This window comes from Oreochromis aureus, linkage group 18 (assembly GCF_013358895.1).
Source record: "Oreochromis aureus strain Israel breed Guangdong linkage group 18, ZZ_aureus, whole genome shotgun sequence".
Classification (NCBI taxonomy): domain Eukaryota; kingdom Metazoa; phylum Chordata; class Actinopteri; order Cichliformes; family Cichlidae; genus Oreochromis; species Oreochromis aureus.
The window spans coordinates 8,762,106-8,789,443 of NC_052959.1; the positions used below are offsets into that span (position 1 = coordinate 8,762,106).

The following is a 27,338-nucleotide window of genomic DNA, read 5'->3' on the forward strand; positions in this document are numbered from 1 at the left end:
TGAGCCACAGCCACCGCCTAAATCCAGCCCAGATTATTCATTTATATCAATGAACACAGAGAGCAATTCACTCCAGCGTGCATGTCTTTGGACACCAGAGTACCCAGAGTGAGGTAAAGAACACATTTGTGAAGTAATACAAGGATAGAACACCCACCCATATCATATGTTCTTAAGATATCATTTGTAACCCTGATAAGCACAGCCTCCGAGCTGGGATGCTTTAACACAGGGGTGGAGAACTCCAGGTCTCATGTGACGGTGTCCTGCATATTTTAGATATCACCCTGGGTCAACACACCTGAATCAAACGATTAGTTTATTACCAGGTCTCTGGAGAACTTCAAAACATGTTGAGGAGGTAATTTAGCAATTTGAATCAGCTGTGTTGGGTCAAGGACACATCTAAAACCTGCAGGACACCGGCCCTTGAGGCCTGGAGTTCCCCCACCACTGCTAACACCTGCCTCAACCTCAGTCATAAGAAATGAAGACTGTACATAAACACAGCAGAGGAAAACCAAACGGTGTCCTAAAAGCATAACTCAATGTCAACTATTTATTAGATGTTACACTGAAACAACAACAACAACAAAAAAGAAAGAAAGAAAGAAATGTAAACAACATTTCTGGAAACATTCATAACTAATCAACCACAAGTGAACACTTAACTACAGTTACTGGTATTTGGACAAAGTGTAACAGTTTAATATGTGCACCATCTACTCATTTCAGTGACCTCCAGAGAAAAAAAACAAAAAAACAACTACTACCATTCGCAACAAGTAGGTGATATCACAGTCCAATTAGTATTCATGATGGGTTTTTTCTTCACAGCAGAGGGTCAAAGTCATAATATCAAGCTCCACAGGGTGATAATTAGGTGTCAGCATATAGTGGTGGGGGAGGAAGAAGTTCCAGCTCTGTGAAGTCGACTTCTTGTTCACTGTCAAGAAGAACACAGGGCATTGCCATCTTTCTCATAAACTGTTGTAAAGAACATCAAGTACTACAGTACATGCTTCTATGGGTACTCAGTTTAATGTTTGTCATAATAACAAAGTTAGGCTTTCTGATCAGAAGGAAACAGACGACACTTACGGATATGGAGGCTCCTCAACCGCACTCAAGAAGTCTAGATAAAGACGAACAGATACAAGTGTCACGTCAGCTTTGAACAACCAGCAACGCAAAATAACGGCAACATGACTCCAGGTCATTTAAAGCAGATAAAGGTTTCTCAAGTTATTTTCCATTAGGGAAAAAGTCTCCAGTGTGTATGAGTACCCTGTTTTTAGCTTCACCATTATCAGTGAGGGCGACATGTGGTGACAATAGTGGAGCCATGGAAGAGGAGGGGAGGGGAAAAAACAAAACAAACTACTTACTCTGAGGTTCACTGCTAAACAGGACACAAGAAGAGGAAAGAACAGTGCTGTTGAATATAAAGACAAGCAGCTAGAAACACGACAAGTTTGCATAAATAGTGTCTGAGGTTAAAGGTTACAAAAATAAAACCTTGTAAACTTTGCTCCATCATCATCATCATCATCATCATCATCATCATCATCATGGACATCATCAAGTTCATTTTTGGTCTGGTGAAAGAAGACTGCCAACTTCTGCAGAGCTTCATGCTTAATTCTGAACAGCAGAAGTAATGTTGCAAATTTAGTTGTTTTATTTTGTCCAGCTTCAATTTTCTTACACAGAAACAAGACTGTGCAGGGTGAGTAGAACCCAACCACAACACCACCTTGACTAAAGTCCTTGAAGCAGAGCTTTTTATTAAAGGCTACTTTTTGAACTTCCTGGAACAGAAGACAAAACGTTTTAGCAAATTTGTATTGGCCTGAGATTTCAAAGTAAAAGCTTGGTGATAAAAGGCTCAAAAAGCTTTCTTCAGCTAAGGTAAAAGTCTTCAAGGCAATGATATCAAAGTCAGTTTTATAATTTAGTTTTAGGCTTAACCTAAACTCAGTGTACCATAAAAAAAACAAAAACAAAAAAACTTATGTTACAAATCCACCATTTAAAAAAACAAAAAAAAAAAACCCAACAACTAATAGTGACCATCTGTCTGTTAGTAAGATGTTGATAAGTAGCAAGCGTTGGTTATTTAACCATTTCTGCCACTTAGGATTTAAAATATCCCAATATTTTGGACTTCAAGCTTTGCTCACTTAGACAATCAGCAGCTTTTCTCACTTCTGATTCATTATTTCGCTTAAATTTCAAGTAAATTGGCCAATATTTTACCAGCTGGTGCCCTCCCTTTGTTGGATGTGATTACAAATTGAATAGCTTTTAGATTTATAAGGTGCTCGCACAAAAGAATAAACTGGAATACTTCACAGATGATTATAATTGGAGTTTTTAATCATTTTGTAAAAGAAAATTATGCCAATCAAGAAAACCCATACACAGGTAACAGGTTAACAAAAAGAGAACCGGTTTCTCGGTTTGGCGATTCGCCTTTCTCAGGCAGACTGTTAATCAGCTAAGATTTTTAAGTTTATCATCCAGTGTGGCAATGATAGTCTTTAGTCTCTCCTGTAATCAGTAGAGGTCTCTAGAAACACTCCCTGTATCGCTACAATACAGCTTCAAGGACCTCTTGTAAAATGTGTCCCAATATTGTTTTTGCTTCTCTTCCACCTTTAATATTTACTTGCTCATTAACACAGTAAGTGATCATAAATTAGTCCACAACACAGTATATATACACACTTGCTAAGAAGCAGTGCAGTAATGTTTATGAAGGGTTGGAAAGGGAAATAATGTGTCTGCTCTGACATCCGTGTGTTTGAGACTTACTGCGAGTGCAGGTCTTCCAGGTTGGCGTCATTCGGTGTGTTCTGGGCACCAGCATAAACACATGCTGTCAAAGTGAACAAATGAAGGGCAGAGGTGTAAGCGGAAGGGTGAGACAGGAACGGGGTTAGTTAAAACGCAGACTTTAGAGGGAGTAAGTAAGAAAAACATATGGTAAAAATGCACATCAAAGGCCTGTTACAGTCTGCCATTGCATAAAACAACCAGAGTTCCCTTTAAACAGGAGAGGCTGGGGGTGGGGGTGGGGGTAGGCATCTTCTGTTGGCCAGTTTCAACTTCAAAAGGACGGGACATAAAAATGTACTCACGCGTCTCGGGCACTGAAGCCGTCTGCTGAGAAAAGCTGCTACCCAAATTGAAGAGAAAGAATATTTAGTGTTCATTTGTCATTTTTAGAAGTGACACTGATCAAAAAGCTGCTTTGAATAAATGCCAAACATCTTACTGGCTCTCACTGAATGGTGAGAGGGTCTCATCTTCATAGGCCCACTCCTCACTGTCATCTGTGACTGTGTGAAGAAGGAAAAAGGAATAAAATAAACAATTAAGCCTGACAAGCATGCTAATGAAAGCCCATGAATTCCATCAGTATCATAAAATAACACCCGGCTGTAAAGCAGATGACAGCAGTTAAGTGACACTGGCTGGGATCCAGCCTCAGTGCAGCAGCACTCTGTCAGTCATGCAGAGCCTCCTGAAACTTACAACTGCTTGTTATAACAGGCTGGTTTGAGGATCTGAAAAACAAAGAAAAAATGAATCATGACACACTGTTTATTTGTTGTTTTTTTTTTAATTGAGAAACTAAAAATTTGATCAGTGTGCTACCCAGTACCTGCTTCCAATACTTATGTTATCTCCCTCCACGTTGCCTCCTCGCCCTGCTGCTTGAGCCTTCTTGCCGAGTTCCAGCATCTCCTTGATATTTAGCTCCACATTCATCACTGAAATATAACCATCTGCAAAGGGCAAGGAGAGAGCAGCAAAGTAATGACACCAAATGTGGAAACACTCCTGTTATATCAACGTCTGTTGTATCCATGCTATGTTTTTAAAGTCCAGATGTTATTAAGCCATTCTTATTTCATACTTACAAATAACACAAAAGTGAACTCACACTTGTTGTTGGCGTCTCGGGCCAACCATTTGCCTTTGGGGCAGTTGGTGGTGCGGATGATGCTGACCGTGTCCCCGCTCTTCACAGGCAGATCATTCTTGCGGACTTTACTGGCCACCATCACCTTGGCATGGTACATCGGCTCTTCGTCCCCAGTCACCTACGAGGTCACGTAAAAGACTGTATGTAAACGATGGACATATTCACGATGACGTTAGAGTTTTAAGGTTCAATATTAACATTTTGACCACTGCCCTGTCTTTTTGGATTGATGGAGGCTGGAGTGCCAATTAATCTGCTAATGCTTGCAAGCTTGGAGAACAAGCTGCATTCATAAACCCTGCGGCTGCAACGTACACACACACCTACTAATTATTGCTAAGATTACAAAGCACTTACTGATCGGCTTCAGCTGTCTGTGTCTGAACACCTGTAAAATCAACTTAGCCACTCAGAGTTGTTATGAGCAAGTGAACTATCCACAGCAGTGAAAACTGTTTTTTTGTACCAGGTTGTAAACAAGCTTTTTAATGCTGTAAAGTTGGACATTTTAACATGAGACTAAGGGGATTCCTAAAGGTACTGGAGTTTTTAAACACTTTCTGCATTGGTTTCATTTTCAGAAGCTGCCTTTGGATGTCACACACTCACAGGCTGGCAAACTGAAAACAAATATTCATTTTGTTGTATTCATAAAGACTTGAAATTAGACTTATAGTCAGTGAAATTGATCACATCAGGAACACATTTACTGAGGTTATAGATGAAAGGATTTCCAAAAAACAGAGGTGTCACCCTCTGCTGGCTATTAGAAAGAAAGGTATATGGTACTTTTTCAAACCCTAAAGCCACACCCATCTGTTATACATTATAGCTTATTATAGCTTATCATATTATATGAGCTGCACTGTCTTACAAACACCTAAGCAGCAAAAAAAAGTAAAGCACAAAAATGTTTTACATCTTTGAAGAGATGCTGCATGGATTCCATTTTTGAAATTTTATTAAAAAAAATAAAAATTCAGGAAGTAACATTTCCCAACCAACTGATGACTTAGAAAAACTGAATAAACAGTAGCCAAAGGAAACTAAAATCAAAAGTCGTCATCTCAAAACAAATCACCCCCCTTACTTTGAACTTCTTTTTCATTTCATTTTCCTTCTTCTCCTTCTCTTTTTGCTCCTTTTTTTTCTTTTCCAATCGCTGTTTCTCCCGCTTCTTCTGTTCTTTATGGTCGGCGGGGTTGGGAGTGTTCATCATGCTAATAAAAATGTGACAAAAGGGGTTAGGTATACGAGTAGCTTGTTTGTTTTTTAAACCACATGTTCAGTAAAAAGATTTACATGTCTGACATACCTGTGCATATGATTATGGGCCAAATGTTCACCCGATACACTAACCCTGCAGTTTGATAACCATAGGAAGGGAACGGATGTCACAGTGTCAATGACAGAACAAAAGTATTACGTTTACGAGAAGGGAAGGAGGGAATGAAGAAAAGAAAAAGCATACCATGGATTCTTTTGCCTTTTAACACATGACGACTCCTTTTGAGAAAAAAAACAAACAAGACAACACTAGATACAAAATACACACTAAAATACACTTTTTAAAGTCGCTATGATGATTATATACTCTGATTTAAAAATGAGTTACCTTTGGTTGGTGGTCCGCATATGGATCTGTAAAAAACAAAAACAAACTGATTAAAAATGAGAATAAATATCTGCAAATGGTTTTATTTTAAGAATAAAATGTGTGTTAAGTACTTACTCTTCAGTCCGCCTTTTCTTTTAGTGGAGTTTTGGCTCAAAGTGAATTTGTTCAAATTCTCAACATCTTCATATATGTTAGTATACGTTTCATAGTAACTGTCCTGTTGATGTCCACTGTAAGGGGAATGTATAAACAACACACTGTTATATGAAGAAAAAAAAAAACTGATTCCAGTTAGTATAAAACTTACCATGAGTGGCTACTAAGCTCTTTTTCCTCTGGGAAAGACTGACACTCAGCAACTCCCACATCAGTTTCATCAGACGGAGATTTAGGAAAAGAATCGACAAGCACCTCTTTGCTCTGGGACCTCTGCTGTGGTATAGCAGGCTCTGGGAACTCTAACAAGTTTATTGGTTCAGGGAAGCTGGCTGGATCAAGGGGTATTATGTTTTCACTGCCAAGGTTCAGATCTTGGATGATGGAGCTCACACCGGGCCCCGCAGGATCATGCGCTGACAAGTCAGCTTGTGGACGCTCAGCGTCGACAGCTGTGTGAGGGTTAGCGCTGACTAAGTCTAAGGCCTCCAGTTCTAGTGCAGCAACATCAACACCTCCGCTTTCTGCTGTTTCCATCTCTGTATTTTCAAAGTCTGGAAACTCTGGGGCATCCAGCAAAGGGTTGGAGACGGGTGGGTGCTCAGACTCTGCTTGGCTAACGCTTGGTGACACCACTATAATAAGAAAGTAAAAGCAGTATTTGAACAGATGTTAAGCCTCACCACAAAAAGAGGAATAATGTGAACTGCAGAGAGGATAATGCTAAGTCACTGATGCCTAAGCACATGAACTGTTGCCACAGAACTGAAGATGCAAAAAGAGGGAAAAAAAGAAGAAATGAAACATTAATCTCTATAAACAGACTGATAGCCCTTTCCAACATGCATCTGTTTAACCTGAGATGTTATTAGGAGTACTGCTAATAAATAATCATTCTAACTGACAGTATATAGACAGCAGCTGATGTTAAAACCTAATACCAAACTTTAATGTTAGACTGATACATTTTTTCCTATTTTTCCAACATTAATCAGGTTCATCTTAAGATCAAGAAACCTTTTGTTGTAAACTACGTTTTCTAATATGACTGATCGCAGCCCAAGTCATTTGTCCGATTATTCCAACACCTGATGCGCAGTTTGAGATGCAGGTAAACTGTCTATGTGACAGCAAGAGGAGGACAGAATTTGCTAAAACGCATCAGCTAACCTTCGCTGACATTTTCTAATAGGTTTTTAATGCAAATCTATTCTCCGCTATTGCTCCCAGTGGCCATGTCTGTAGACTCGCTGAGACTCTCATACCAGTAAACAGAGGTGCATGGTAATAGCTGAGATCTACTAATGGAGGTCTGGGGGGCTTTGCCGGCACTGGCCCCAGCGTTCTCAGATCAGGCAGAGGCTTCTTTAGTGGGACACATGGTGGATGAAGTTCAACAGTCTTCACTGGCAGATTTCCAGATTTCTCTCTGCCAAGCTGCTTATCCAGTCCTGATTCTTGAGGGGAAAAAGCATTAAATATGAATAGTATTAGCAATGTATATAATAGTTTATGTTATAACATTAACACAAATGATGAAACTGCAGATTTTGACATTTGTCACTCTGCATATAGCTTACTGCCTAAAGCGTTGTTGGTTTTGAAGAAAGGCCGGGCTGAGATACAAGCCAGATGTGAAAGACACACTGGTGGGGGGGTGGGCGGATCAGTCCCAAGGCTGTCAGTGGTCCTCGGTGGTGGAGTGAACTCCTTGCCTGTGTTGTCAGGGGAATGCAAGCTCTTGGGTTTGGAAGAGATCAACATGTTTCGGCGTGAGAATTTCTTCTTGGCCCTCTCCAAAGTGCTCATAATTTTATTGTCGGAATCGACTGTGGTCTCTGCTGAAGGAGGGATGACTGGGACATCTGGACTGGAGAGGGGGTATTCACTGTTCGATTGGTCACTTTGGAGTGAAGCCCCATCCTCTGTGGTTTGTTTTTCCACTGATGGCAACTCACCAGGAGCGCTACACGGTCTGGTGGTCAAATCATCATATGTGGGCTCATCTCCGCTTTCCGCACTGACCTTTGATGCTTTGACTGATTTGAATGGAAGCAGCAAAGCCTTCTTCTTGATTTTAGTTTGTGGCAAGGCTTCCTTCCCCGACTCTGGTTCGGGTTTGTACTCTCTCCTGACTGGTGTTTCTGTCTTCTGATCTTTTGCGGGCAGGACAGGAAGCACCAAGGGCATGTATCGAGAATGCCTTGCTGTGCCGTCTCCATTAGTAAGCTGAGATGACAGGGAGGTCCACTGAGGTTGCAGCGGAAAGGAAATCGGCCTCTTGCCTCCAGACATTCGCAGTGCATCTCTGAAAATGACACGAGGAAGTGCTGGTGTCTTGTTTTCTGCAACAGCATTAATACTGCTAACCACAGTGCAGTGACCTCCAGGTGGAAGAATCTGTTTGGGTTTTTCAGCAACAGCTGGACGGCTGGTTTTGGATTGAGCCAGGAGAGCCTCTTCCTGAAATTTGGCCCTCAGTGCTTTGAAGTTGATTGGTCCCTCCTGAAAAAAAAAAAAAACGTAAGTAAAAGAAAGCACACAAGTACATAGATGTTATATGGTCAGTTTAACTCTTTTCCCCCATAAAGACGAGGTGTGACAACCATTAGAAGAGTTTGTCTTTTTCCAAGGACGGCTACACGGGCAGAGTCCGCCATCACTAACTTCTGATGCAAACCCAGTCATTGTTTCTATAAACAGGCCCGAAATATGACAGAAACCGTTCAGTTTAGAAAGAAAAAAAAAAGCTTCAAGGGTTCCCGCTGCTAGGCTTTCAAGGGGTAAAGAGATAAGCCTACAAAAATTACAAAAGACAATTTTTCCTCACTTACTCCACTGGAAGTAATACAGAAATAATTTTATGTTCCAACTGTCCAACAAAATTCCCGAAATTCAACAGGTAATGCTAGCATATGCTGAGAAACAGGAATGAAAATAAACTTTCTAAGTTTCCAATCCTGCCTTACCTACCAATCATACAAATGACACGTGAAGGTACCTTTTTTTGGTACTTTAAAACTATTTTTCTAACTGCAGAGTTTAAAGTAGGATCCGCTCACCTAAATTTAATTTCTCTGGTTTAAGCTTTCTTTCTACATCCTTTTGGTAATTGCGAGGCTTTTTTTTTTTTTTTCACAAGTCGCTGGTCATTTAAAACCCAAGTGTTTGTTGGTTAATTAAGATGCTACTGAACAGATTAAGCCTTCATATATTGTTTTAATCAATAATAGATGTAGAAAATTTAAGACATCCATGTTTCTCAAAAGCGATCAAAAGAAAACCTGCTATCACTGCGAGCACCGAAACGACTTTCATATATTTAACTGGGTTGGTCGTAAAAATGATACATTAGTTATTTCAAAAGTATTTTTTACCCCTTTCTATCGGTTATTCAAGTAAGCCATACTCATGTGTTAGAAAGAGTAAAGCAGCAGCAACAGCAGCAGCAGCTCATTAGCAGAAAGAAAAGCAATACAAGTAAATTAGCTTTCTATTCAACTGCCCTTTAGCTAATTAAACCTGCTATAAAAGCCTTGTAACTTTACCTCTTCCATTGTAGCTTCTGTCTGTCATCACTGTTAAGGACCGACCATTTGAAAGACGGCTTCAATTTTAATACCGAGACGCTGTTTACTTTATTTTTTTTAAACAGCTTTGGTTAATCACGGTGAAGGCTAAAACAAACAATTTGAAAGAGCCGCTGAATAACGCACCTGCGTGCTGCACTCGACTTACGTGCGCGTTCACGTTTCCTTGATCAACGAATCAGGAGCGTCGAAAGGCGCAACGTGTGTAGATAGGGATTTATTTTGATAATGATAATTAGTTTTCCATTTGCAGTTTTTAATTTTAACGCTTCTTCTTTTGTCAAACTCTCACCTCTCCAACAAGATTCATGAAATTCGGTGAGGTATCGGAAAATTTCATTACATATCATAATTTAAATAAATGGATATCAACATTGCACACAGTGAAGGTTCAGTTTCACATTTGTAAAGTGTGTCATTGAAAAAGTTTATAATAGATGATTAAAAAAAGACAGAGAAAAACTTTCCTAACTGTTGTAATCGCATGTGTTTACTCTTGATCAATGATTTACTGTGGCTGATCAAGACAACAGTGTCAAGAGTCCCCTCAGGACCCCTTCAGGATCACAATATCTGATTTGCGATGTGGCTCTGAGTCTTTAGGAATCGCTGTTTATTTTCACTATGGGGACATTCCTTCGTTTACTCCTTGGTTTATGCACACTGCATCTGTTTGTCAGTTCTGACACAATTGTGGACGCATCCAGGACGCCATGGACAAGAGCTAAAAACAGGTACAGTATTTTTCACCTCACCACTTCTTGCATTTACACCTTAATAGCTTTTATTTATCATATCCCATGCACAATGGGATTTATAAATGGAACTAAGATAATAATACCATTATGTGGGCCAGGATGGCCAGAGCTGTGAACAAACCAACACCTATCGACTGTAGACTGGGGAGCTGGTCATCTTGGACACCATGTGACTCCTGCACAGACAGAAAGGTGATTATGCTTTTTTTCACTAAACATTTAAATATGATTAATGTTGTTCACAGTGTTTGGTATGGCTGGCTTGTGCAATACTTCGCTACTGCAACTTTCTTCCAAACACTGACTTTTCACAGTTTGTTTTGCAAAGTAACTCAGATCACATCAGGAGAGTCAATAAAGTGGGCCGTGGCTGTACTCTGTCCCCGATGTTCCTGGAAGCACGCTTATAACTTTATAACTCATCAATAAATATCAAATGTTGTACAATTTTAATTGTACAATTCTTCTACTATGAGCATGAATGGATGAATTCAGAGAATTTAACTCATTTTGAACTTGGTTTTAGTTCAGTTTCCGATACTTAGAGAGACCTTCACAGTTTGGTGGGACTGAGTGTATTGATATACTCTGGAGGAGGGAGATGTGTCCCACATCAACCACACCGTGTCTGGTCCCAGATTACTGTGAAGAGAGCTTCACCTGCAAAGAAACAGGTAAGGACCATCTACGACCATTCAGGCAACAAATGCCGAAGGTGATTTCTCTGTCTTTTCACTAACATGCATGGCATGCTGCAAGCATTTGTGTGTCAGGAAGTCAATTCTGATAAATGTGCGTCCTTACTTACTTTGTTTCTAGGGCGTTGCATCAGCCGTTCGCTTCAGTGTAATGGAGAGTCAGACTGTGATGATTTTTCTGATGAGGATGGATGTGAAAATTTTAACCTGAGAAACGACAAGTGTTCCACCCTCATACCGATCCCTGGTGCGGAGCGTGGCACGCAAGGGTAAAGAATGTGCTGTGATGAATGCACATGCACATGTAGTTTACATCACCTATGGAAAGTTGTATAATATGGGACTTCAGTAGCAGTCAGTGGCATCTCAGTGGCTGCATCCATCTTTTATAATGTCTATGGTTATGCCTCGAAACTGGCATACTGCTGTGACCCTGGTACTAACCACCTTCAAGTATTGTTTGGCCCGCTTGTGGCCTAAGATTTAAATGATTCAAATGCATTTATAAGGTGTTTTTGGTGCATAAATGTAGAAAAATAGGTAATTTTAGCCCATTGCTAGGTGGTTGCCAGGCAACATGACACTGTGCAATTTATAATTCACCCTTTATGGCTAAAAACGTGGTAAATTGTGGTAAAATAAAAATAATCTCATGTTTTTACAAAATATTCTAGGTGCATAAATGCGTAAAACTACCCAGCAACGTTTTACCCATGCTGCTGGGTAGTTGCTAGGCAACACGATGAAGCATAATATCTGCTATTGATTAAAACCTCAGGGGCCTAATTTTTACCTGTGTGCCAAGCTTGGTGGCTCAACTCTTGATTGTGTAGGAGGAGTTGGTGGCCAAAGAAACAAACACGCAAACAGAGATTTTCTGTATTATACTAAGATTTTTTTTTTTTAATCACAACCAGTAGGTTGAAGAAAATGTTCACTCTAAAGTTTGCCTTCCTTTTTGTTTTGGATAAAGATGTGGATTACCATTCACTGAACCATTCGCTTATTCAATTATCTGTAAACTAATTAGAAAAAAAAGAAAAAACACATGCGATGCATATCAGAAACTGACATTTTGCCTTCAAAGTAAAAGTTGCACCTTTTGAAGGTGCTATAAAATAGAACCTAAAATATAACAGCAAGTAAAAAGATTGTTAGCAGATTCTTTGAGTGTGTATTTTTAAAAAAGAACTCAGTTTTGTCACCTCAAGTCAAAATATATTTTGTGTGAACAATAAAATGCAAAGCTGTTTCAAGACCTTATAAATAAAATAAATGCATTAAAATGACCCTGCCACAATAAAAGCATTTTTTGCTTTTTTTATGAAGGAGTTGTCAAACAATATCAGCACGGTGGCATTGTTGCCTCACAGCAAGAAGGTCCTGGGTTTGATTGGAGTTTGCGTGTTCTCCTTATATTTGCGTGGGTGTCTCTCCGGGTTCTCCGGCTTCCTCCAAAGGCACGCAGGGAGTGGGGTTAGGTTAAATGGTGATTCTAAGGATACGTCCACACTAATGTGTTTTCGTTTGAAAACGCATCGTTTTCTCTCCGCTTTGGCCTCCCGCCTACACTGAGACGGTGTTTTCCTCAAGGAAAAATGCAGCGTTTTGGAAACGCTCTCGAAAACGCATACATTTCAAAACGATGACGCATTTTAGTCATGTGATACAGTCATGTGACCAATTAAACAAAGATAGCGGAGTGCATTATACAGCAGTTGTTTTGATTGCTCTCAATTTTGACAGCCCTGAAAAAGATTAATATCAGTTTGTACATGCTCCAGATAGCTTTTCTTCAAATTCTTTAATTCTCACTCGCTTTTGCGCATGCGCGGGACTGGAACGTAAGCATTTTCGGCTGTTTCAATGTGGACGCACAACTCCGTGAAAACGACTGAAAACGCTAGTGTGGACGCGGAGCGTTTTCAAACGAAAACGCTGTTTTCAAATCTATCCGGGCTAGTGTGGACGTAGCCTAAATTGCCCATAGGTGTGAATGTGAGTGCGAATGGTTGCCTGTCTCTCTGTGTTGTCTGAAAGGTCCAGGGTGTACCCTGCCTCTCCCTCTATGGTAGCTGGGATAAATGTGAATCACAACCCTGATAATACTCCAGCAGTCACACCCACTGGTGATCAGCTGATAATTGGTGATCAATATTTATGTAATACGTTAATTAAGTACCTCTTCTTAAAGTTTGTTTCTGTAGTCGACAATTGTTAAACGGCATATCTTTTACTTTGATCTAAAACTGTGACTATTTCACTCCGCCATCCATTTTTTTCTACTTATCCATTTCAGGGTCACGGGGCGCTAGAGCTTATCCTAGCAGTCATAGGATGAGAAGCAAGGTATACATAACATAGAGAGATAGACAGCCATTCACATTCCTACTTGTGGACAATAAACCTCTCCCATACTCTGGACTGTGAGAGGAAGCTGGAACACCCAGAGAGAACCTATGCTGGCATGGGTGACATGCAAACTCCACAAAGAAAGTTCTGCCTGAATTTTAACCCAGGACCTTCGTACTGACAGGCACCCCTGTGACCCCCCCAAAACACAATGCTTTGCTCCAGAAACAGTTTTAGCTGCAAAATGCCGGTCCTATTGCACCTTTGATATGCATTCATATCACACTATTTCTTTGTCTTTAAAAAGTGTATATCTGTATCTAAATGTAATTTCTTAATTTGCACTGTTCTTCTTTCTTGTAGCTATAGTGTTTTAAGTGGAGAATTAATGGATCATGTACTTGACCCAAGATATTTTGGAGGAGAGTGTGAATATGTCTATAATGGCGAATGGAGAAAATTCACTTATGATGCATTCTGCGAGAACCTGCACTACAATGAAGATGAAAAAAACTACAGGAAACCATACAACTACCATACTTACCATTTTATGGTACTGTAATGTTCTGATTTTTGTTTTATTTTCTTCTACAAAAATATTTGAACGTATCTAACCTGTTACAGGCCCAAGCATCATCAAAGGGCTCTTCTGAATATTTTGATGACATGGTGAGCCTGCTGAAAGCAAGGAAAACAATGTCATCGTCCAATGGTGGCTTCACAGTTGGAATCTACCATGTGGAAGTGGGACTGAGTGGCAGCAATGAAGAATCATTTCTCAATAACATAACACGGTTCAAAAGCCAGGTATATTCTTTTCACCCGAATATATTAATATATTAATGTTAATTATTTAAAATCACTGCTAATTCGTTTTTAATTTAGCATTAAATAATTTAGAGTTAAATAGCTTATTTCTAGCTACTGAGGCTACCAGCAAATAATTAACCTATGGCTAACTATATTGTTTACAAGAGGACACATTTAATCCAACTGGCTTGAGCTAGCTAGCTCAACAGGTGCCTTAAGCTAAGAACTTTTAAGCTACCTAGCATTAGCTTCAGTGGTCAAACAAAAATATAGTGTCAGCAAGATTGTACAGTACTGTGTGGAACTATTGAGCTCCTCTTCATTTCTTTATATTTTGGTATTAAAATGGTAAATATGTCAATTTAATGTATACAATTCAAATCAGTCTGAAAGTCAAGATTTGGTATGACTACCATTTGCTCTTTAACATAGTCTAAACTCTCTAAGCAAGATGTCTTTGAGTAGTTTTCAGGAATAGTTCTCCAGGCTTCTGGAAGGGCTTTCAAAGCAAAATGGTCAAAATTATCCCACACTGCTTCAGTGATGTTAACGTTCAGGCAGGCATGCCGTCAGGATTCTGGTTTTTAATGGACCAAAGTAGTTTGGGCTGAGGCTCATAATTACAGAAGCACACGCATGTACAAATTAAGAAAACAATTGGCTGTGAACTGTGAAGACCAAAGTAAGCGTTCCATTCATTTAAATGTGAGATCCAAAGTGTAATTAAGTAAATGTCATCTTATTCATATGGTTTCTGTCATATTGGTGAGACAAAGCAAGAAAAAAAAGGGACTGAGCGGTGCACTCTTTGAACCATGAACTTTTTACTTAGGTCCATGTGAAACTGTCTCTTGTGACTGGTCAGAATTCACATATGTTATTATATTATGTTATATTAAAACATAAAAGTGTGTTTGGGATCATTGTCATGCTGAACAATGAACCTGTTACCAATCAGATGCTTCCCAGATGGTATTGTGTGGTAGCTCAAAATATGATGGTACTTGTCTGTGTTCATAATTCCATCAATTTCAACAAGATCCAAATGGATCTAGTGAAGATGCATCTTTCAGCTCCTCCTCTTTTGCTCGATTTTTCTATTTCTTGGGAAGATAATTTTCAGACATTGTTCATCTGCTGTAGTTTTTTCCTTTCTTTTTTTTAACCTGAGACTTCTTCCTCCGGTTTTTTATTTTTTTAAGGACACACTGAAAGCACTTTGGCAATCACCTGATTGGTAAAAAAAGAAAAAAAAGAAAAACTATTTTATGTTCAACCAAGGTTCAATGGGGCACCTTGGGTTCTTGGGTCTGGCCCAGACCCCTTTGCCACAGAAACAAAATATAAAGAACTGAAGGGTGGCACACTTTGTTTCTTTGTATATTTGTTGTTTCACATTCAAAGTGCAAAATCTAGTTGTTATATTGTTTTTTGTTTTTTCCCCCTCAGGATTTAGGTTTCATTCGGCTTAATTCAGAAGTGCAAACCGCTCGCTTCAAGATGAGAACTAATAAGCTGATGCTTCATGAAGATTTCTATGTTTCACTCATGGAGCTCCCAGAGGAATACGACTTTGGGATGTACTCTCGCTTCTTCAACACATTTGGCACCCACTATATCACAGAGGGAACCATGGGGGGAACCCTGGAACATGTTGTGATTGTCAACAAAACAACACTGAGAAACTTAAGTACTGGAGTTTTCCATTTTGTAATCAGAGTACCCTACCACATTATCACATGTGATGTAAAGTAACCCTTGTTTTGTCTTTTCCCCAACGTTTACAGATATTAACGCTGATCAAGCTGGTTCATGCTTTGGTGCCTCGTTTGGTTTGAGTATTCCAGTTGGCACCGCTGCAGCAATAGAGTCCAAGGTGTCAGGGCAATTATGCAAAAAAGGCGGACATTTCAGTGAAGGTGAAAAATGGAAATTCTGTCTTTATCTACATTAGCTAGTTAAATTCTTAATAAAATGCAATTTTGTATTTGCTTTATTTGTAACTTTTTCCATTTCTTATAAAAACAGGATTATAGTTTGTTTTTATTTTATTTTTGTACGCGCAGATAGAAGAGGTAGTTCAGCTATTATTCAGGACGTTGTCACAAAAGTAAGCGGAGGAATCACAGACAGCAGCGCTGGTCTGAGGGCCATCAGGAACCCTGACATATACCGGAAGTGGGGGTTATCTCTTAAATATAACCCAACACTCATTGATTATGAGGTAACTCAGTAAAAATAAGTAAAATTATGTATGAATCAAGATGAATTATAAATCTTGCTCTTCAACAAATGTTATAAATCTGAGTGTCATTTATCTCTACACACTGCTGACATCTTCTTGTAATGAACTTTCCTCTTTCTTCTCGTCCTGTCTCTGTCCCACATGCCCTGTAAACTAGATCATGCCGATTCATGAGCTTGTACGTATCAGCACAGCTGCTGACCACGTAGGTGACAGACTGGCCAACTTGCAGCGAGCCTTTGATGAGTATCTGCAGCAGTTTGACCCGTGCCGCTGTGCCCCCTGCAGCAACAATGGGATTCCTGTCCTCTCAGGCACTTCTTGTAATTGCATCTGTAGCTCAGGCTATCAGGGGTACGCCTGCGAAGAGACCAACCGAGGAGGTGAGAAGAAGAAACCGAAACAAGCTGAACATGTTCAAATCACACACAGTATTTCAAAAGACATATTAGAAACAAGTAAAAATACAACTGTGACAAATATTGTAGTCGTAATTTTTTAACATTCAGCAGACAAGCTTCGCTTGTATATGACCAGTGTTGGTCAAGTAACTTGAAAATAGTAATTAGTTACTAATTACAGATTACTTCTTCAAGAACGTAGTCCTGTTACTTTACTGATTACTTATTTTCAAAAGTAATTAGTTACTTTATTACTTGGTTACTTTTTAAAAACATGATACACAACCTGAATAGGTACCTTTCAGCCCAATTCTATTTTCTGAATAATCCATCATATAAAACTGAATCAAATGAAAAAGTCTCTTAAAAGTTTTAATCTTTTAACTTTATGCACATTGCATCAAGCAAAAATTAAATTATATATAACATTCCTTGATTTGAAGGAATTTGTTTAACATTTAAACCTATTTTCTGCATATTCCATGATATGCAGAAAATACATTTTTTTTGTGTTTACACTCACTCTTTCAAATAGATGCAAGTAAAACACAGCTTAAAATAAATAAAATCAAAGGTTCAGCAGCACTAAGTCCTGTTGCTCCTGAATCTATTTTCACCTGTTTAGCAGGAAAGGAGGTTTGCCTGGTGCTGCAGCGGTCATGTCAGTGGGGGGGATCCGGGGGTTTCTCTGAATTTCACATTCCCATGGCGGCGTGCTCGGTGCTTGCTGAGATTTGGAGTTTCATTTTTCGCTGTAGAAAGAAGTTTTCTTCCCACGCAGAGTGTACAGCGGACGCTAATGTTTTTGTCACTTTTTACGGAATCAAACTGAGAGTAATGTCAGTACTTCCAAGCTTTAAATGCTGCATGGTCGTACTCTCTCCCGCACTCCATATTATCCATTGTTGATCTGCACACGTCTGTTGCTGCCACGGACGTCGCACGCTCATATGTTATTGTCATGAGACACTCTCACAAACAAAATCACGGTTTAGTAACGCAGTAACGGAGCGTGCAACAAGTAACACTAATCGAATTACTTTTTTGCAATAGTAATCCCTTACGTTACTCGTTACTTGGGGGAAAGTAATCAGATTACAGTAATGAGTTACTGCCCATCTCTGTATATGACACCGACACATATGGTTAATTTATCTTATTATTTCTCTGTTCATTAGTTTAACACCACAGGTGTAATGTAATACACATTGTACTAAATTTGCCAACAGGCTGATCGTTTAACATAGAACAGGAAACATTTAAAATTAAAAATTAGTTTTTACATTAAATTTTGCAGTACTTGTAGGGTACATGCAAGCCCTCTGGTCAGGCTTCAGCTTTACCGGAATGACTTGTTGATATCTAAATATCTATGATGACTTTATTTCTGATTTTAATTGTGTAGTTAATGTTGACATGAGAAGAAATTCTGTCATGGATACAAATTTTGGTTACCGTTAAATGTGTCATGTTACACAGACTGTGATGTGAGAATGTTTCATTCACAGGGTTATGATGAATAGGAAAATCAAAAGAACTGGGATTTCTAAGAAATCCTAATAACTGCTTTATGTGTGATGATGTTTCATTCAGAACATCCGCTCTGTTAAGGAGTAGGTAGCCACGAAATATGCTACGATCATTTGTCATTCTGTCTGAAACTTGGTGGAGAGGTAGAGCACGAGCAATATAAGAACCAAGTAATTTTAAAGTTTGTGGTCACCTTTTAGATTGCTTGGCAAATACAAGAGAAAATTATTCCTCTTGAATGCATTTAAGTACTTTATTTTTTTCTGTTTGGTTTTTTGGTGTTTTTGCCATGAACTGAGTGTGAGGTGGACCCAAGAACAGACAGGCGAGGAGACGGGACTGAACTTTAAACAAAAAGCGAGCCTTTATTATGGCTGATGTCAGAAGGCAAAACAAAAGCTAAGACGAGTGCAGGCAAGACAACTAAACTGGAAAACAGACTATGAAAACCTATGATACTGAAACTATGAAAATGTGGTTAAGCTATGACACTATGAAGACTAAGTCTATGACTGTGAAAACTGTGACGACTATGACGAGACATAACTGGGAGGGTTACGCAGACGACGCGACACTGAACACAGGAAGACAGAGGACTTAAATAAACAAATGAAGAGATCTGGGGAAGTTGAGACACATGAGGAAACAGCTGACTAGAATGAACATAATGACGCCACAGTGGAAGTGTAAACTCATCGCATAGAACATGGAAACAAGACTTTCCAAATAAACAGGAAACATGACGAGACGCAGACATGCCACGAGCTTGACAACAAGAACCACAGAGACATGAAACATGACAGGTAGACACACGAAGCAGGGAGACTTAGAAGGTGGAGAAGACACAAAAGGATCCACAAACAAAGGACTAGAACAGCAACCTGGGCATTGTAGAAATTAATTCGATAAACTAAACTGAAACTAGAACACAAATGAATAACAAAATACAATAAAACTCAAACACTGGGTCACACGACCCAGTACCGTGACTGTTGTGTGGCTCCATGGTGTAGTGGTTAACACATAAACCTTAAATCCAAAAGCTCCCCGGTTCCAGAAGGGAAGGAAACACAAACCCAGCCTCAGGAAGATCACAAGCTAATGTACTCTTAGCGCCAGTCATCAAGCCTGGTTAGATGGCAGGGTTGTGTCAGGAAGAGCATCTGGCTTGCGATCTTTGCCAAATCAAAATATGTGGCTCCATCTGCTGTAGTGGCCCCTTGGAAAAAAAGGGAGCGGCTCCTCTTTACTGCAGACTGTTGCCTTTTTGTAGAGTGAACCGACTGCGGTGATAGTTCTCCACTGATTCAACATTCATATTCAAATAGTCATCTAATCTGTTTTTAGTGAAACTCAAAAATTGAGCTGTTAATGGATCTACACCCTACACTTCATAATCAACACCTTTAATTTTTATCGACAGAAACCAAGGCAGATGGATCGTGGTCCTGCTGGGGGGCCTGGTCACCCTGTACATCGAGGAGGAAGACCAGGACAAGAGTGTGTAATAATCCTCCACCTCAGAATGGTGGAGCCACCTGCTTGGGCTCTGCTTCTCAGACGTGGCCCTGTTAAACACAGGTTTCTTTCAGATTGCTGAGTGAAGATGTGTTAACTACTTAGTGAGCATTTTTTGTATTCCTTTGTAAACATTGGAGTGCTCACAAATAAAAGAGAAAATTGGAATTTCTATATTTCCAAATAAATATATGTTTACGCAGATTTTGTGTGTCCAGTTCTTGTACCCGAACATTTTCACAGGAAGGTTTTATTGTTTGCTGCACTTAACACTGACCTATGAATCATTTAAGCAAAAAAAGACACCTAACTCAAGGGATGAAACGGTGTTGTGTCTACACATCACAAAGAACCAATTTTATACATAAGAACAAATTTTAAATGATAAATTAGGCCCTTTACTGTTGCTGGCAGCCTGTCACAAAAAGATTTAATTTGTTCTCTTTTCTTTTGTTGAATTTTTTTTCAATTTGATGAAGAATATCAAAGATAACACAAGTTGACAGGCATAAAATGGTATTTTTTGCACCAACAAGCTGATTCCCAAAGAAGTGCAGTGTGTCAATAAAAATTTGAGGAAACTAGACAAGTGGAGGAAAAATGAAAAAGTAACTTGCCCGAAAGACTATCTACAGCAAATGAAAAGTATCTGAAAGACGTGCCATTTGATCCTCACCAATGAGAAATGGTTGTTACCACTGTCCAAACTCTGTTTTTGCCTTACATACTGTATTTATTGTGATCCTTTCATATGTTTCAATAAATCTCTGCACCTATTTTCCACTGTGAGGTGTTTTTGGCTCAGGAGGTAGAAGCAGATCATCTACCAAATGGAAGGCTGGGGGTTTGATCCTGGACTGCTCCAGCCTGCATGCCAAAGTATCCTTGGACAAAATGCTGAACCCCAAATTATTCCAAATGGTCCCATTTGAGTGTTAATGTTTGTGAGTGTTAGACGCAGAGAAAAGTGCTTTCATGAATGGATGAATGAGACATGTTGTAAAAAGCTCTTTGAGCGCTCAAGTAGGGTAAAAATAAATAAATATATATATATACTTTTATTTTTTAAAAGCACTTTATAAGAACCAGGCCATTTACCACTTCTCTCCTTGTTTTTTGCCCTCCACCGCAGAATGACCACGCACCCCAGCACCTCCGGCTGCACAGTACTGTACTTTATGTGACAGTTTTGTGAATTACTGACGGTCGAATCTTGTTGACAGAAGCTAAGTATCTGAAACAGGTCGGGATAAAAAATACAAAGACGAGACCTAGAATCAAGACATAATCCATTGGGGTTAACATTTTTTTTAATACTTGCATAAGGAGATGAAGCATTGTCAAGGAGAATCATCATGTCACACTGGACAGTCAAATACAAGACAAATGTACCAGACACTGAACATCTCTTTTATAAATCTTTATGGCATCTTTGACAGGGGATTTTAAAAGCAGGCAGTAGACTCTTGCTGCAGTCCTGTGCATGCCATGCCTCCATTGCTGGGTAGAGGGTTGTTGCACTGTCGACTCCTTGTCTTCTGCCCTCCACTGCAGGATGACCACGCACCCCAGCAGCTCCAGTTACCATCAATGGCTATTTCTGTCAGAACGGATCATACCATACCTCATGTCAGTGTGTCAGCACAATTAGTGGACATAAATAAAACAAATACAACACCTTTACCAGATTATTATTATTATTCTTTTTAAAGTTGTCTTAACCTTTTTTCCTATTAGTGATCTCACAGGCTCTTCCAGTATAGCCAACAGGACACACACAGTCACACTTTGTACCTGTTAAGAAGGAAAAAAGATATTTCCTTCACTGTCACTATTTGCCATCACTATAATCGTCACCAGATATCACATTTAGATTGCGTCCCAGCTGAAACTTAAACAAAACACTAGAAAAATGGGATTGTAATGAGATATGTTGCAATTACTTCTTGAGTCTTTGATGAAAGACACATTCTTATTAAATCAAAGTAAAGCTATCATAAGTAGCTTATGATAAAAAGTAGGTGGAACAAAGGAATCACTCCATGTTAATAGTTGTTGCTGAACAACAACAACTATCCTCTGGGTTACCTTTCAGAACAGCCACTCCATTGTTGCGACAGGGAGCACACCGGCACGGACTAGCCTCTGCCAGGTACTCTGACAGGGCTCTCTTCAGGTTTCTTTTCAGGATAGCATGATGGGAAAAGTCTCTGGAGGTCACCAGCTCATAGAGTGGCCGTGTCTAATAAGACATAAATACTGTTTTAAATCCAGGATCTTTTTACTGTCCAAATAAAATTCTCTCCTTTTTTTTGTATTGAGCTTACTGGGAAGCTCCACAAGTGCTGAAACCTGACTGTGCTGCAGCAAGGCAGCCTATTTGTCTTTGGCACACTTGCTATTTGGCATCATTTTGTGTTTGCTCTTGCCATTGATCAGCTCAGTTTGTACTTTGCCTCTGTGTGATTGTGCCAGTGCTTGTCATGCATCAATTAGTGAGGTCAGATGCCGTGTGGATAATTCCCTCACATTTTTGAGCTGAAGCTGAGAAGTATTTTAAAAAATGAACAAAATGAAGTATTTACTGCATTTATGTAAAAAAAAAAAATATAGGAGAAAACAAACACACCAATTGTAGAGTATTATGTGTGGGACTCCAGCATGTAGCACTGCCAAAATAGAAGCAATAGACAGAAAAACTGCAATAGGCCTAGGCTGCTGGGGGGTTCCCAGGCTGGCTGCTCTTCCTGAGCCTGGCTCTTCCTTGCTAATAGAAGTTCATCTGATTGTTGTTGTTTTCTCTGTGTTATTTTAGTATCTTCCCCTTACAATAGAAAGCACATTGAGGCATCTGTTACTGTGATTTGGTGCTATATAAATAAAATTTAATTGAACTGAAATGAACTGAACTCACCGTTTGGCGAATGAAGTCAGGGTTGAACCGCACACCTTCACCCCATAGCCTCATTAGTTCAGGGGTGGGAAGCTTCTTGGACAACAAAGCAGAGACGGATTCGCTACTTCCACCTCTTACAATAGCAACAAAGTCTTCCACCTCACTCTCAGTCCCTTTCTCCTCTGGAAAGAGACAAATTACTTACTTAAGCTTATTTGCTCAATGTAAGACAGACTGACAGAACTATGATCAAACAGGAGACCCCACCTCCCATCTCGTTCAGCAGGCCATCACAGGATCCCCCGTGAAACCCCACTGATACATAGACACCGAATATGTTTGCGCCAACCTTTAAACCTGCCTGTACGCAGTTCTTGTAGTCTTCTAAAGAATATTCTGGGATAAAGAGAAAAAAACCCTCAGAGACCGTTTATTTCAAAGCAAAGACTAGTTCAAACAGTCTTAAAGTGTTGACAGCTTATTTCTAGGAATTTCATGATCTGATCAAAATAACGGTCTAGGATTTCTTGTCATGTCATCTAAATATGGAAACAACTGACTGAGCATGCCTAACTAAAGCTTCTTGAGGACTCCTACCTGTCTTTGCAAGCTTCTCTTTGTCCAAAATAATGGTGTGCTCATAGTCTCCTCCGAGGGCAGCCTCGGTGACATAGTGGGTGCCATAGTCCCTGTAAATCTGCCTGTATTCCCCATAATCATAAGCCTGCGGCAGGGAGCGTAGGCGCCGCAGAAACTCGGGGTGTAGCATTAAATCATCCGTCTTCAGCATGTACTGGGCCAACTCCAGCTCTGCCTTGGCCCTCACAAAGCTGTTTGTCTGGGCATCAGAGAATGCAGGTCAAAGTTACCACAGTGCCTACTGTGTTAAGAATACAACATACACTTTGGATATGTGGATATTTGAAAATAGAGTGAGAAGTTCAAGGTAACGTAAAGAGATCTGCACGCATTAAAAAACAAAACAAAACATGACACCTCACCTTCCCAGAGGCACTGCGAAGTTTCTTAACTGACTTGCTGTATTTGTTATCATTGTAGTTGAAGCCAAACTCGACAATTCCTGGAATGCCAAAGCCGAAGGAAACAACGGTTTTGCTCATGCGCTCCTTCATGGTGTAGTCCATGTAGTCAGAGTAGGATTCAAAAGCCTGCAGGCTAAAATCATAGGAGCCTCTCGTCTGTGGACAGAAAAACCATTTAAATGTTATGTGTGAAAACTAAATGTTAATGGTTAATTAGTCATATTAGGTGTGAACTGGCCTTTCTGTTCACCCCCATTGAGGTGTTAGCTCAAAAACAAGACAAGAGTAGAAAACCCTATTTTAAAGTTTTCAAAAATGGTGTGGCAAGAGGTTCACAAGAGATTTAATCTGTCCCCATACTGTCAAAAATATGCACCCCTGTGGCACAACCCCAAAATTAAAAAAGGTAAACAAACAATTTACTGGCCACAATGGCACAAAAAAGTGATTTAAATGAAGAGAACACGCTCATGTCTTTTAACAATCTGACGGTAAAGTTCAATTTGGAAGGAGCCGGCCATTTCTGGCAATATTTGCAAATTAGAGATTGTTTGAAAGATAAAATAAAGCTCCTCAGGAGAAAAATCTTATAGAGAATTTCCTTTTACTTACTTACAAAAAGATCTGGATTGTTCCTTTGATGAGGGAACATGGGATTCAATCATCTCTGAAAATGGGTTTTAAATCAGGGAAGCTAGAGGTAAATTTATCCAATATAAAATTCTCAACAGGTACTATTACACACAGATGAGACTTTATAAAATTAGTAAAGATGACTTGTGTTGGAAGTGCCAAAAAGCAAGCTAGTGCATGCTATGTGGGAATGTCCACTGGTCTCCCCAATATGGGAAAACGTTTTAAATATATGGAGGGCTGGGTCAAATTTAAGTTTCCTAGATCACCAAGACTGTTCCTGTTGGGGAACAGAGGCGAAGTGCCAGAGCTAGAAAAAGCAGGCTTCAGTGTTAAACACTGGGCTTGTGACCTGTGTTCGTCTTATTTTAACACTTTGGACAGAGCCTCGGACCCCATCCCTGAAAAGGTGGAAGGAGAGAATGACTGAAAATGCAGCTTGTGACAAAATGCTGGGAAGACTGAGCAGCAAAACAGAGCCTGTAACAGAAAAATGGGACAGTTTTTGTTTTTATGGGTCTACAGCATGATGATAATGTGAGATATAGTCTGAATTAAGTGTTTTGTGTGAGCAACGGTTTATTTATAATCACCCCAACATTTAAAGAAACATGTCTGTTTCTTTAAATGTTCCAAAAATAACAAAAACTTAAAAAAAATAGTCATATTAAGAGTACTTTGAACACAGATGATACTGCAATGATATAACAATGGCATAGCAAAAGGAAGGATAAAAACTTTTGTAACAATTTTGTTTTAAAACTTCAATAAACCGTTAATAAATGAATTTGTTTATGAATACTAGACCACAATACTGGGCAGAAGTGTGTTTGTCTGCTTTTTTCACCTGAAAGGTATACTGTTGTAAGTTGTAGGGCTTCCTGAATCTGACATCCTGGATGTAGTGGGGCAGGCAGCTGCCTGCATAGTATCTGTTATCAAGCACCACTCCTTCCAGGTTACTGTTCAAGATGTTTATTCTGAAAGAACAGCAATAATTCTAACTGTGCATGGATTGGATTTAGAAGAGTAGCATGCTTGGATAGATAAAAAGTACATAAAACACAAATAATAACAATAATTTGGACTCGCACAAGAGACAGACTAGTGGAAACATAGCTCACCCTTTGGCAAGGTTTTCGATTCCCCAGTACTCCTCAGCCTCCTGCCTGCAGGGCTTGGGAACCTTCCTGCAGCCATGTTCATCTGACATGTCCCCACAGTCATCCTCCCCATTACACTGCAGAGTTCTAGGAATACAGCGACCTGACAGAGAGTAGAGGAATATATGGCGTTTAACCATGACTTCTTTCCAGACAGGCAGTGTGCAGAATAAGTATGTTTGCAGAACTGGATCCATTTTGCAAAATTATCTGTAACATAAAATCAAAAAATTTGTTTCAAAAGTGGATCTTTACTTTCAAGTGAAGAGTTAGATAAGAATTAGATGAAGAGTTGATTTGATTCTCAACATGTCTCAGTGTCAAGTGGCGGTCATCAGTTTGCTAAGCTTAGGGAATAAAGCAAGTTGGACTCTGTTCCAAATAAAGAATCTTCACTCCAGAAAGTCACAACTTATTCCCAAAATGTAATCTCTCCAGTGAATCCTGGGTCTTCCCTGGGGCCTCTTCCCACAACACCTCACCTAGGAGGCACTCAGGAGGCATCCTGGTCAGATGTCTCAACCACCTCAACTGGCTCCTTGCATGGTGGAGGACTAGCCGCTCTATTTCAACCTCTGTCACCCTTTGGAGGATGCTCATTTGTGCTGCAATCTCGTTCTTCTGGTCACTCAGAAAACAGATCAATCAGTAAAATTTAAGTTGTATCTAGGTTGGACAGTCAAAAATTTTGTTTAAAATTAGATAATTTAAGATTATATAGTGGCTGAACCCAGTAAAAGTAAAATTGCTAGATAATTTGACATTTTCTGACTGGAAAGAAGACTTGATTATATCAAACACATAACAGTAACGTCCATGCAATGTGAATTCTTAAACACTGAAAAACTACTGCTGTGTGGTTTCTATTCCGACTAGTGTTGGAGTTACCTGTTTGGGTGCAGAGGAAGCCCTCACAGAGAGGAACACTGTCACAAGTGTAGCGGGCTGGAACATTACAGGCCTCCTCCTCCCTGGCATGGGAATTGCACTGTTCCCCTCCAAACTGAGAAGGCTGCTCCACTTTAGCATAGCGATACTGTGATGTTGCGGGTCACAGAAACACAAGAGATTTTGTCAGTATCCAATAACGGTGGCCTGAAAACTGCTCCCGGGGAGCTATCAGCTGAAATCACATTAGTGGGCTCTTTCCACTTTGTCATGTCAAGGTTATTAATCCCTTTACTTGTAAAGTGGATAAAATAGAGCACTGAAGTATATCAGCCGAGTCCTTCACCAGACACTGAGCTCTCAGCTTTCACAAAAACAGGTCACAAGTGTCAAAATGTAGAATGCTCCAGATTTAGCTCTCAATTCTAGCCCCATAGGAATGATTCATCCAGTCTAAGCTAAGCTAAATTAAGCTAATCTGACTATGGAAATGTAACATTTGATTTAAGAAGTTTATCTGGCTAGAAATTCTGTGGGTTAGTTCAACTAAAAATAGTATTGCTTGATTTCTGAGTTTGAGATGAAAGATTTTGTTTTAACTTTTGATATTTTAGGAAGTATATTTTATTTGCCTTTTGCCAAAAATTCCCATTGAAACCCTGCTAAGATAGTTCGCAGGCTAATTTAGCATTTTATATCTCCAAAAGTTGATTCTGTTCATCTGGACGTAGCGTTTTGTGGGAGAAACGTTTCGTCACTCATCCAAGTGACTTCTTCAGTCTCAGCTGACTGCAGGTTTCCCCAAATCTTATAAACAGTACATTTGCATAATGACTGAAACCAGCCCACTGAAGGAACAATGGGCTGGGAGGTCAGCTCCTTAATCATAATTATGCAAATTCTCATGACCATTGATCAACAACCACTGACCAAAACCCACTGATCAAAGACCACTGATCAATGGCCATGAGTACCACTCACAGAAACGTTTCTCCCACAAAACGCTACGTCCAGATGAACAGAATCAACTTTTGGAGATTTACTT

General features: G+C 39.6%; 3 protein-coding genes across 11 annotated transcripts in view; 1 reads left to right on the plus strand and 2 right to left on the minus strand.

The window, feature by feature from the left end:
- Positions 1–545: 545 nt before the first annotated feature.
- On the minus strand, positions 546–9,536 carry si:ch211-188c16.1 (uncharacterized protein LOC562677 homolog). Of its 9 annotated transcripts, none has more exons than XM_031732094.2 (19): positions 9,317–9,536; positions 7,349–8,273; positions 7,034–7,225; positions 5,920–6,403; positions 5,727–5,842; positions 5,610–5,635; positions 5,466–5,500; positions 5,310–5,354; positions 5,085–5,214; positions 3,953–4,112; positions 3,671–3,794; positions 3,541–3,572; positions 3,281–3,344; positions 3,144–3,178; positions 2,818–2,881; positions 1,519–1,644; positions 1,389–1,402; positions 1,102–1,135; positions 546–946 (listed from the first exon to the last, which is right to left on the minus strand). In XM_031732094.2, exons 1-19 carry the CDS (start codon positions 9,323–9,325, stop codon positions 880–882), a joined length of 2,682 nt encoding a protein of 893 aa, XP_031587954.1. In that variant the 5' UTR covers positions 9,326–9,536; the 3' UTR covers positions 546–879. The 9 variants fall into 9 exon arrangements, with proteins under 9 accessions (XP_031587954.1, XP_039458311.1, XP_031587945.1 ...); XM_039602377.1 differs by having other exon boundaries at positions 1,389–1,399; positions 3,144–3,181; positions 9,317–9,534; XM_031732085.2 differs by having other exon boundaries at positions 3,144–3,181; positions 9,317–9,534.
- Positions 9,537–9,875: 339 nt separating this feature from the next.
- Positions 9,876–19,874, plus strand: c8a (complement component 8, alpha polypeptide). Its single transcript, XM_031732888.1, has 11 exons — positions 9,876–10,092; positions 10,215–10,308; positions 10,643–10,790; positions 10,936–11,083; positions 13,530–13,719; positions 13,791–13,973; positions 15,426–15,666; positions 15,764–15,895; positions 16,043–16,200; positions 16,379–16,604; positions 19,576–19,874. The coding sequence occupies exons 1-11, from the start codon at positions 9,983–9,985 to the stop codon at positions 19,725–19,727; spliced, it is 1,782 nt and encodes a 593-aa protein (XP_031588748.1). The 5' UTR covers positions 9,876–9,982; the 3' UTR covers positions 19,728–19,874.
- A 1,086-nt stretch (positions 19,875–20,960) lies between these two features.
- Positions 20,961–27,338, minus strand: part of LOC116314279 — a 36,724-nt gene continuing 30,346 nt past the window's right edge. The window contains exons 16-25 of the mRNA XM_031732261.2: positions 26,294–26,441; positions 25,367–25,508; positions 25,090–25,222; positions 23,568–23,765; positions 23,164–23,404; positions 22,834–22,962; positions 22,585–22,748; positions 21,759–21,912; positions 21,393–21,464; positions 20,961–21,270 (exon numbers count right to left, since the gene is read on the minus strand). Of these exons, the coding sequence (XP_031588121.1) occupies positions 21,116–21,270; positions 21,393–21,464; positions 21,759–21,912; positions 22,585–22,748; positions 22,834–22,962; positions 23,164–23,404; positions 23,568–23,765; positions 25,090–25,222; positions 25,367–25,508; positions 26,294–26,441 (1,536 nt within the window). The 3' untranslated portion in view covers positions 20,961–21,115. The remainder of the gene's footprint in view (positions 21,271–21,392; positions 21,465–21,758; positions 21,913–22,584; positions 22,749–22,833; positions 22,963–23,163; positions 23,405–23,567; positions 23,766–25,089; positions 25,223–25,366; positions 25,509–26,293; positions 26,442–27,338) is intronic.

What these genes read in the sequence shown, in the direction of transcription:
- c8a (XM_031732888.1), top strand. Translation starts at nt 9,983, where the DNA reads ATGGGGACATTCCTTCGTTTACTCCTTGGTTTATGCACACTGCATCTG. An exon ending in GCGGAGCGTGGCACGCAAGG is followed by an intron (nt 11,084 to 13,529) that starts GTAAAGAATGTG and finishes TCTTTCTTGTAG; the next exon opens with CTATAGTGTTTTAAGTGGAG. An exon ending in TAACACGGTTCAAAAGCCAG is followed by an intron (nt 13,974 to 15,425) that starts GTATATTCTTTT and finishes TTTCCCCCTCAG; the next exon opens with GATTTAGGTTTCATTCGGCT.
- si:ch211-188c16.1 (XM_031732085.2), bottom strand. An exon ending in TCACCATTCAGTGAGAGCCA is followed by an intron (nt 3,182 to 3,280) that starts GTAAGATGTTTG and finishes CAATTTGGGTAG; the next exon opens with CAGCTTTTCTCAGCAGACGG. An exon ending in GTTGAGGAGCCTCCATATCC is followed by an intron (nt 947 to 1,101) that starts GTAAGTGTCGTC and finishes TCTTCTTGACAG; the next exon opens with TGAACAAGAAGTCGACTTCA.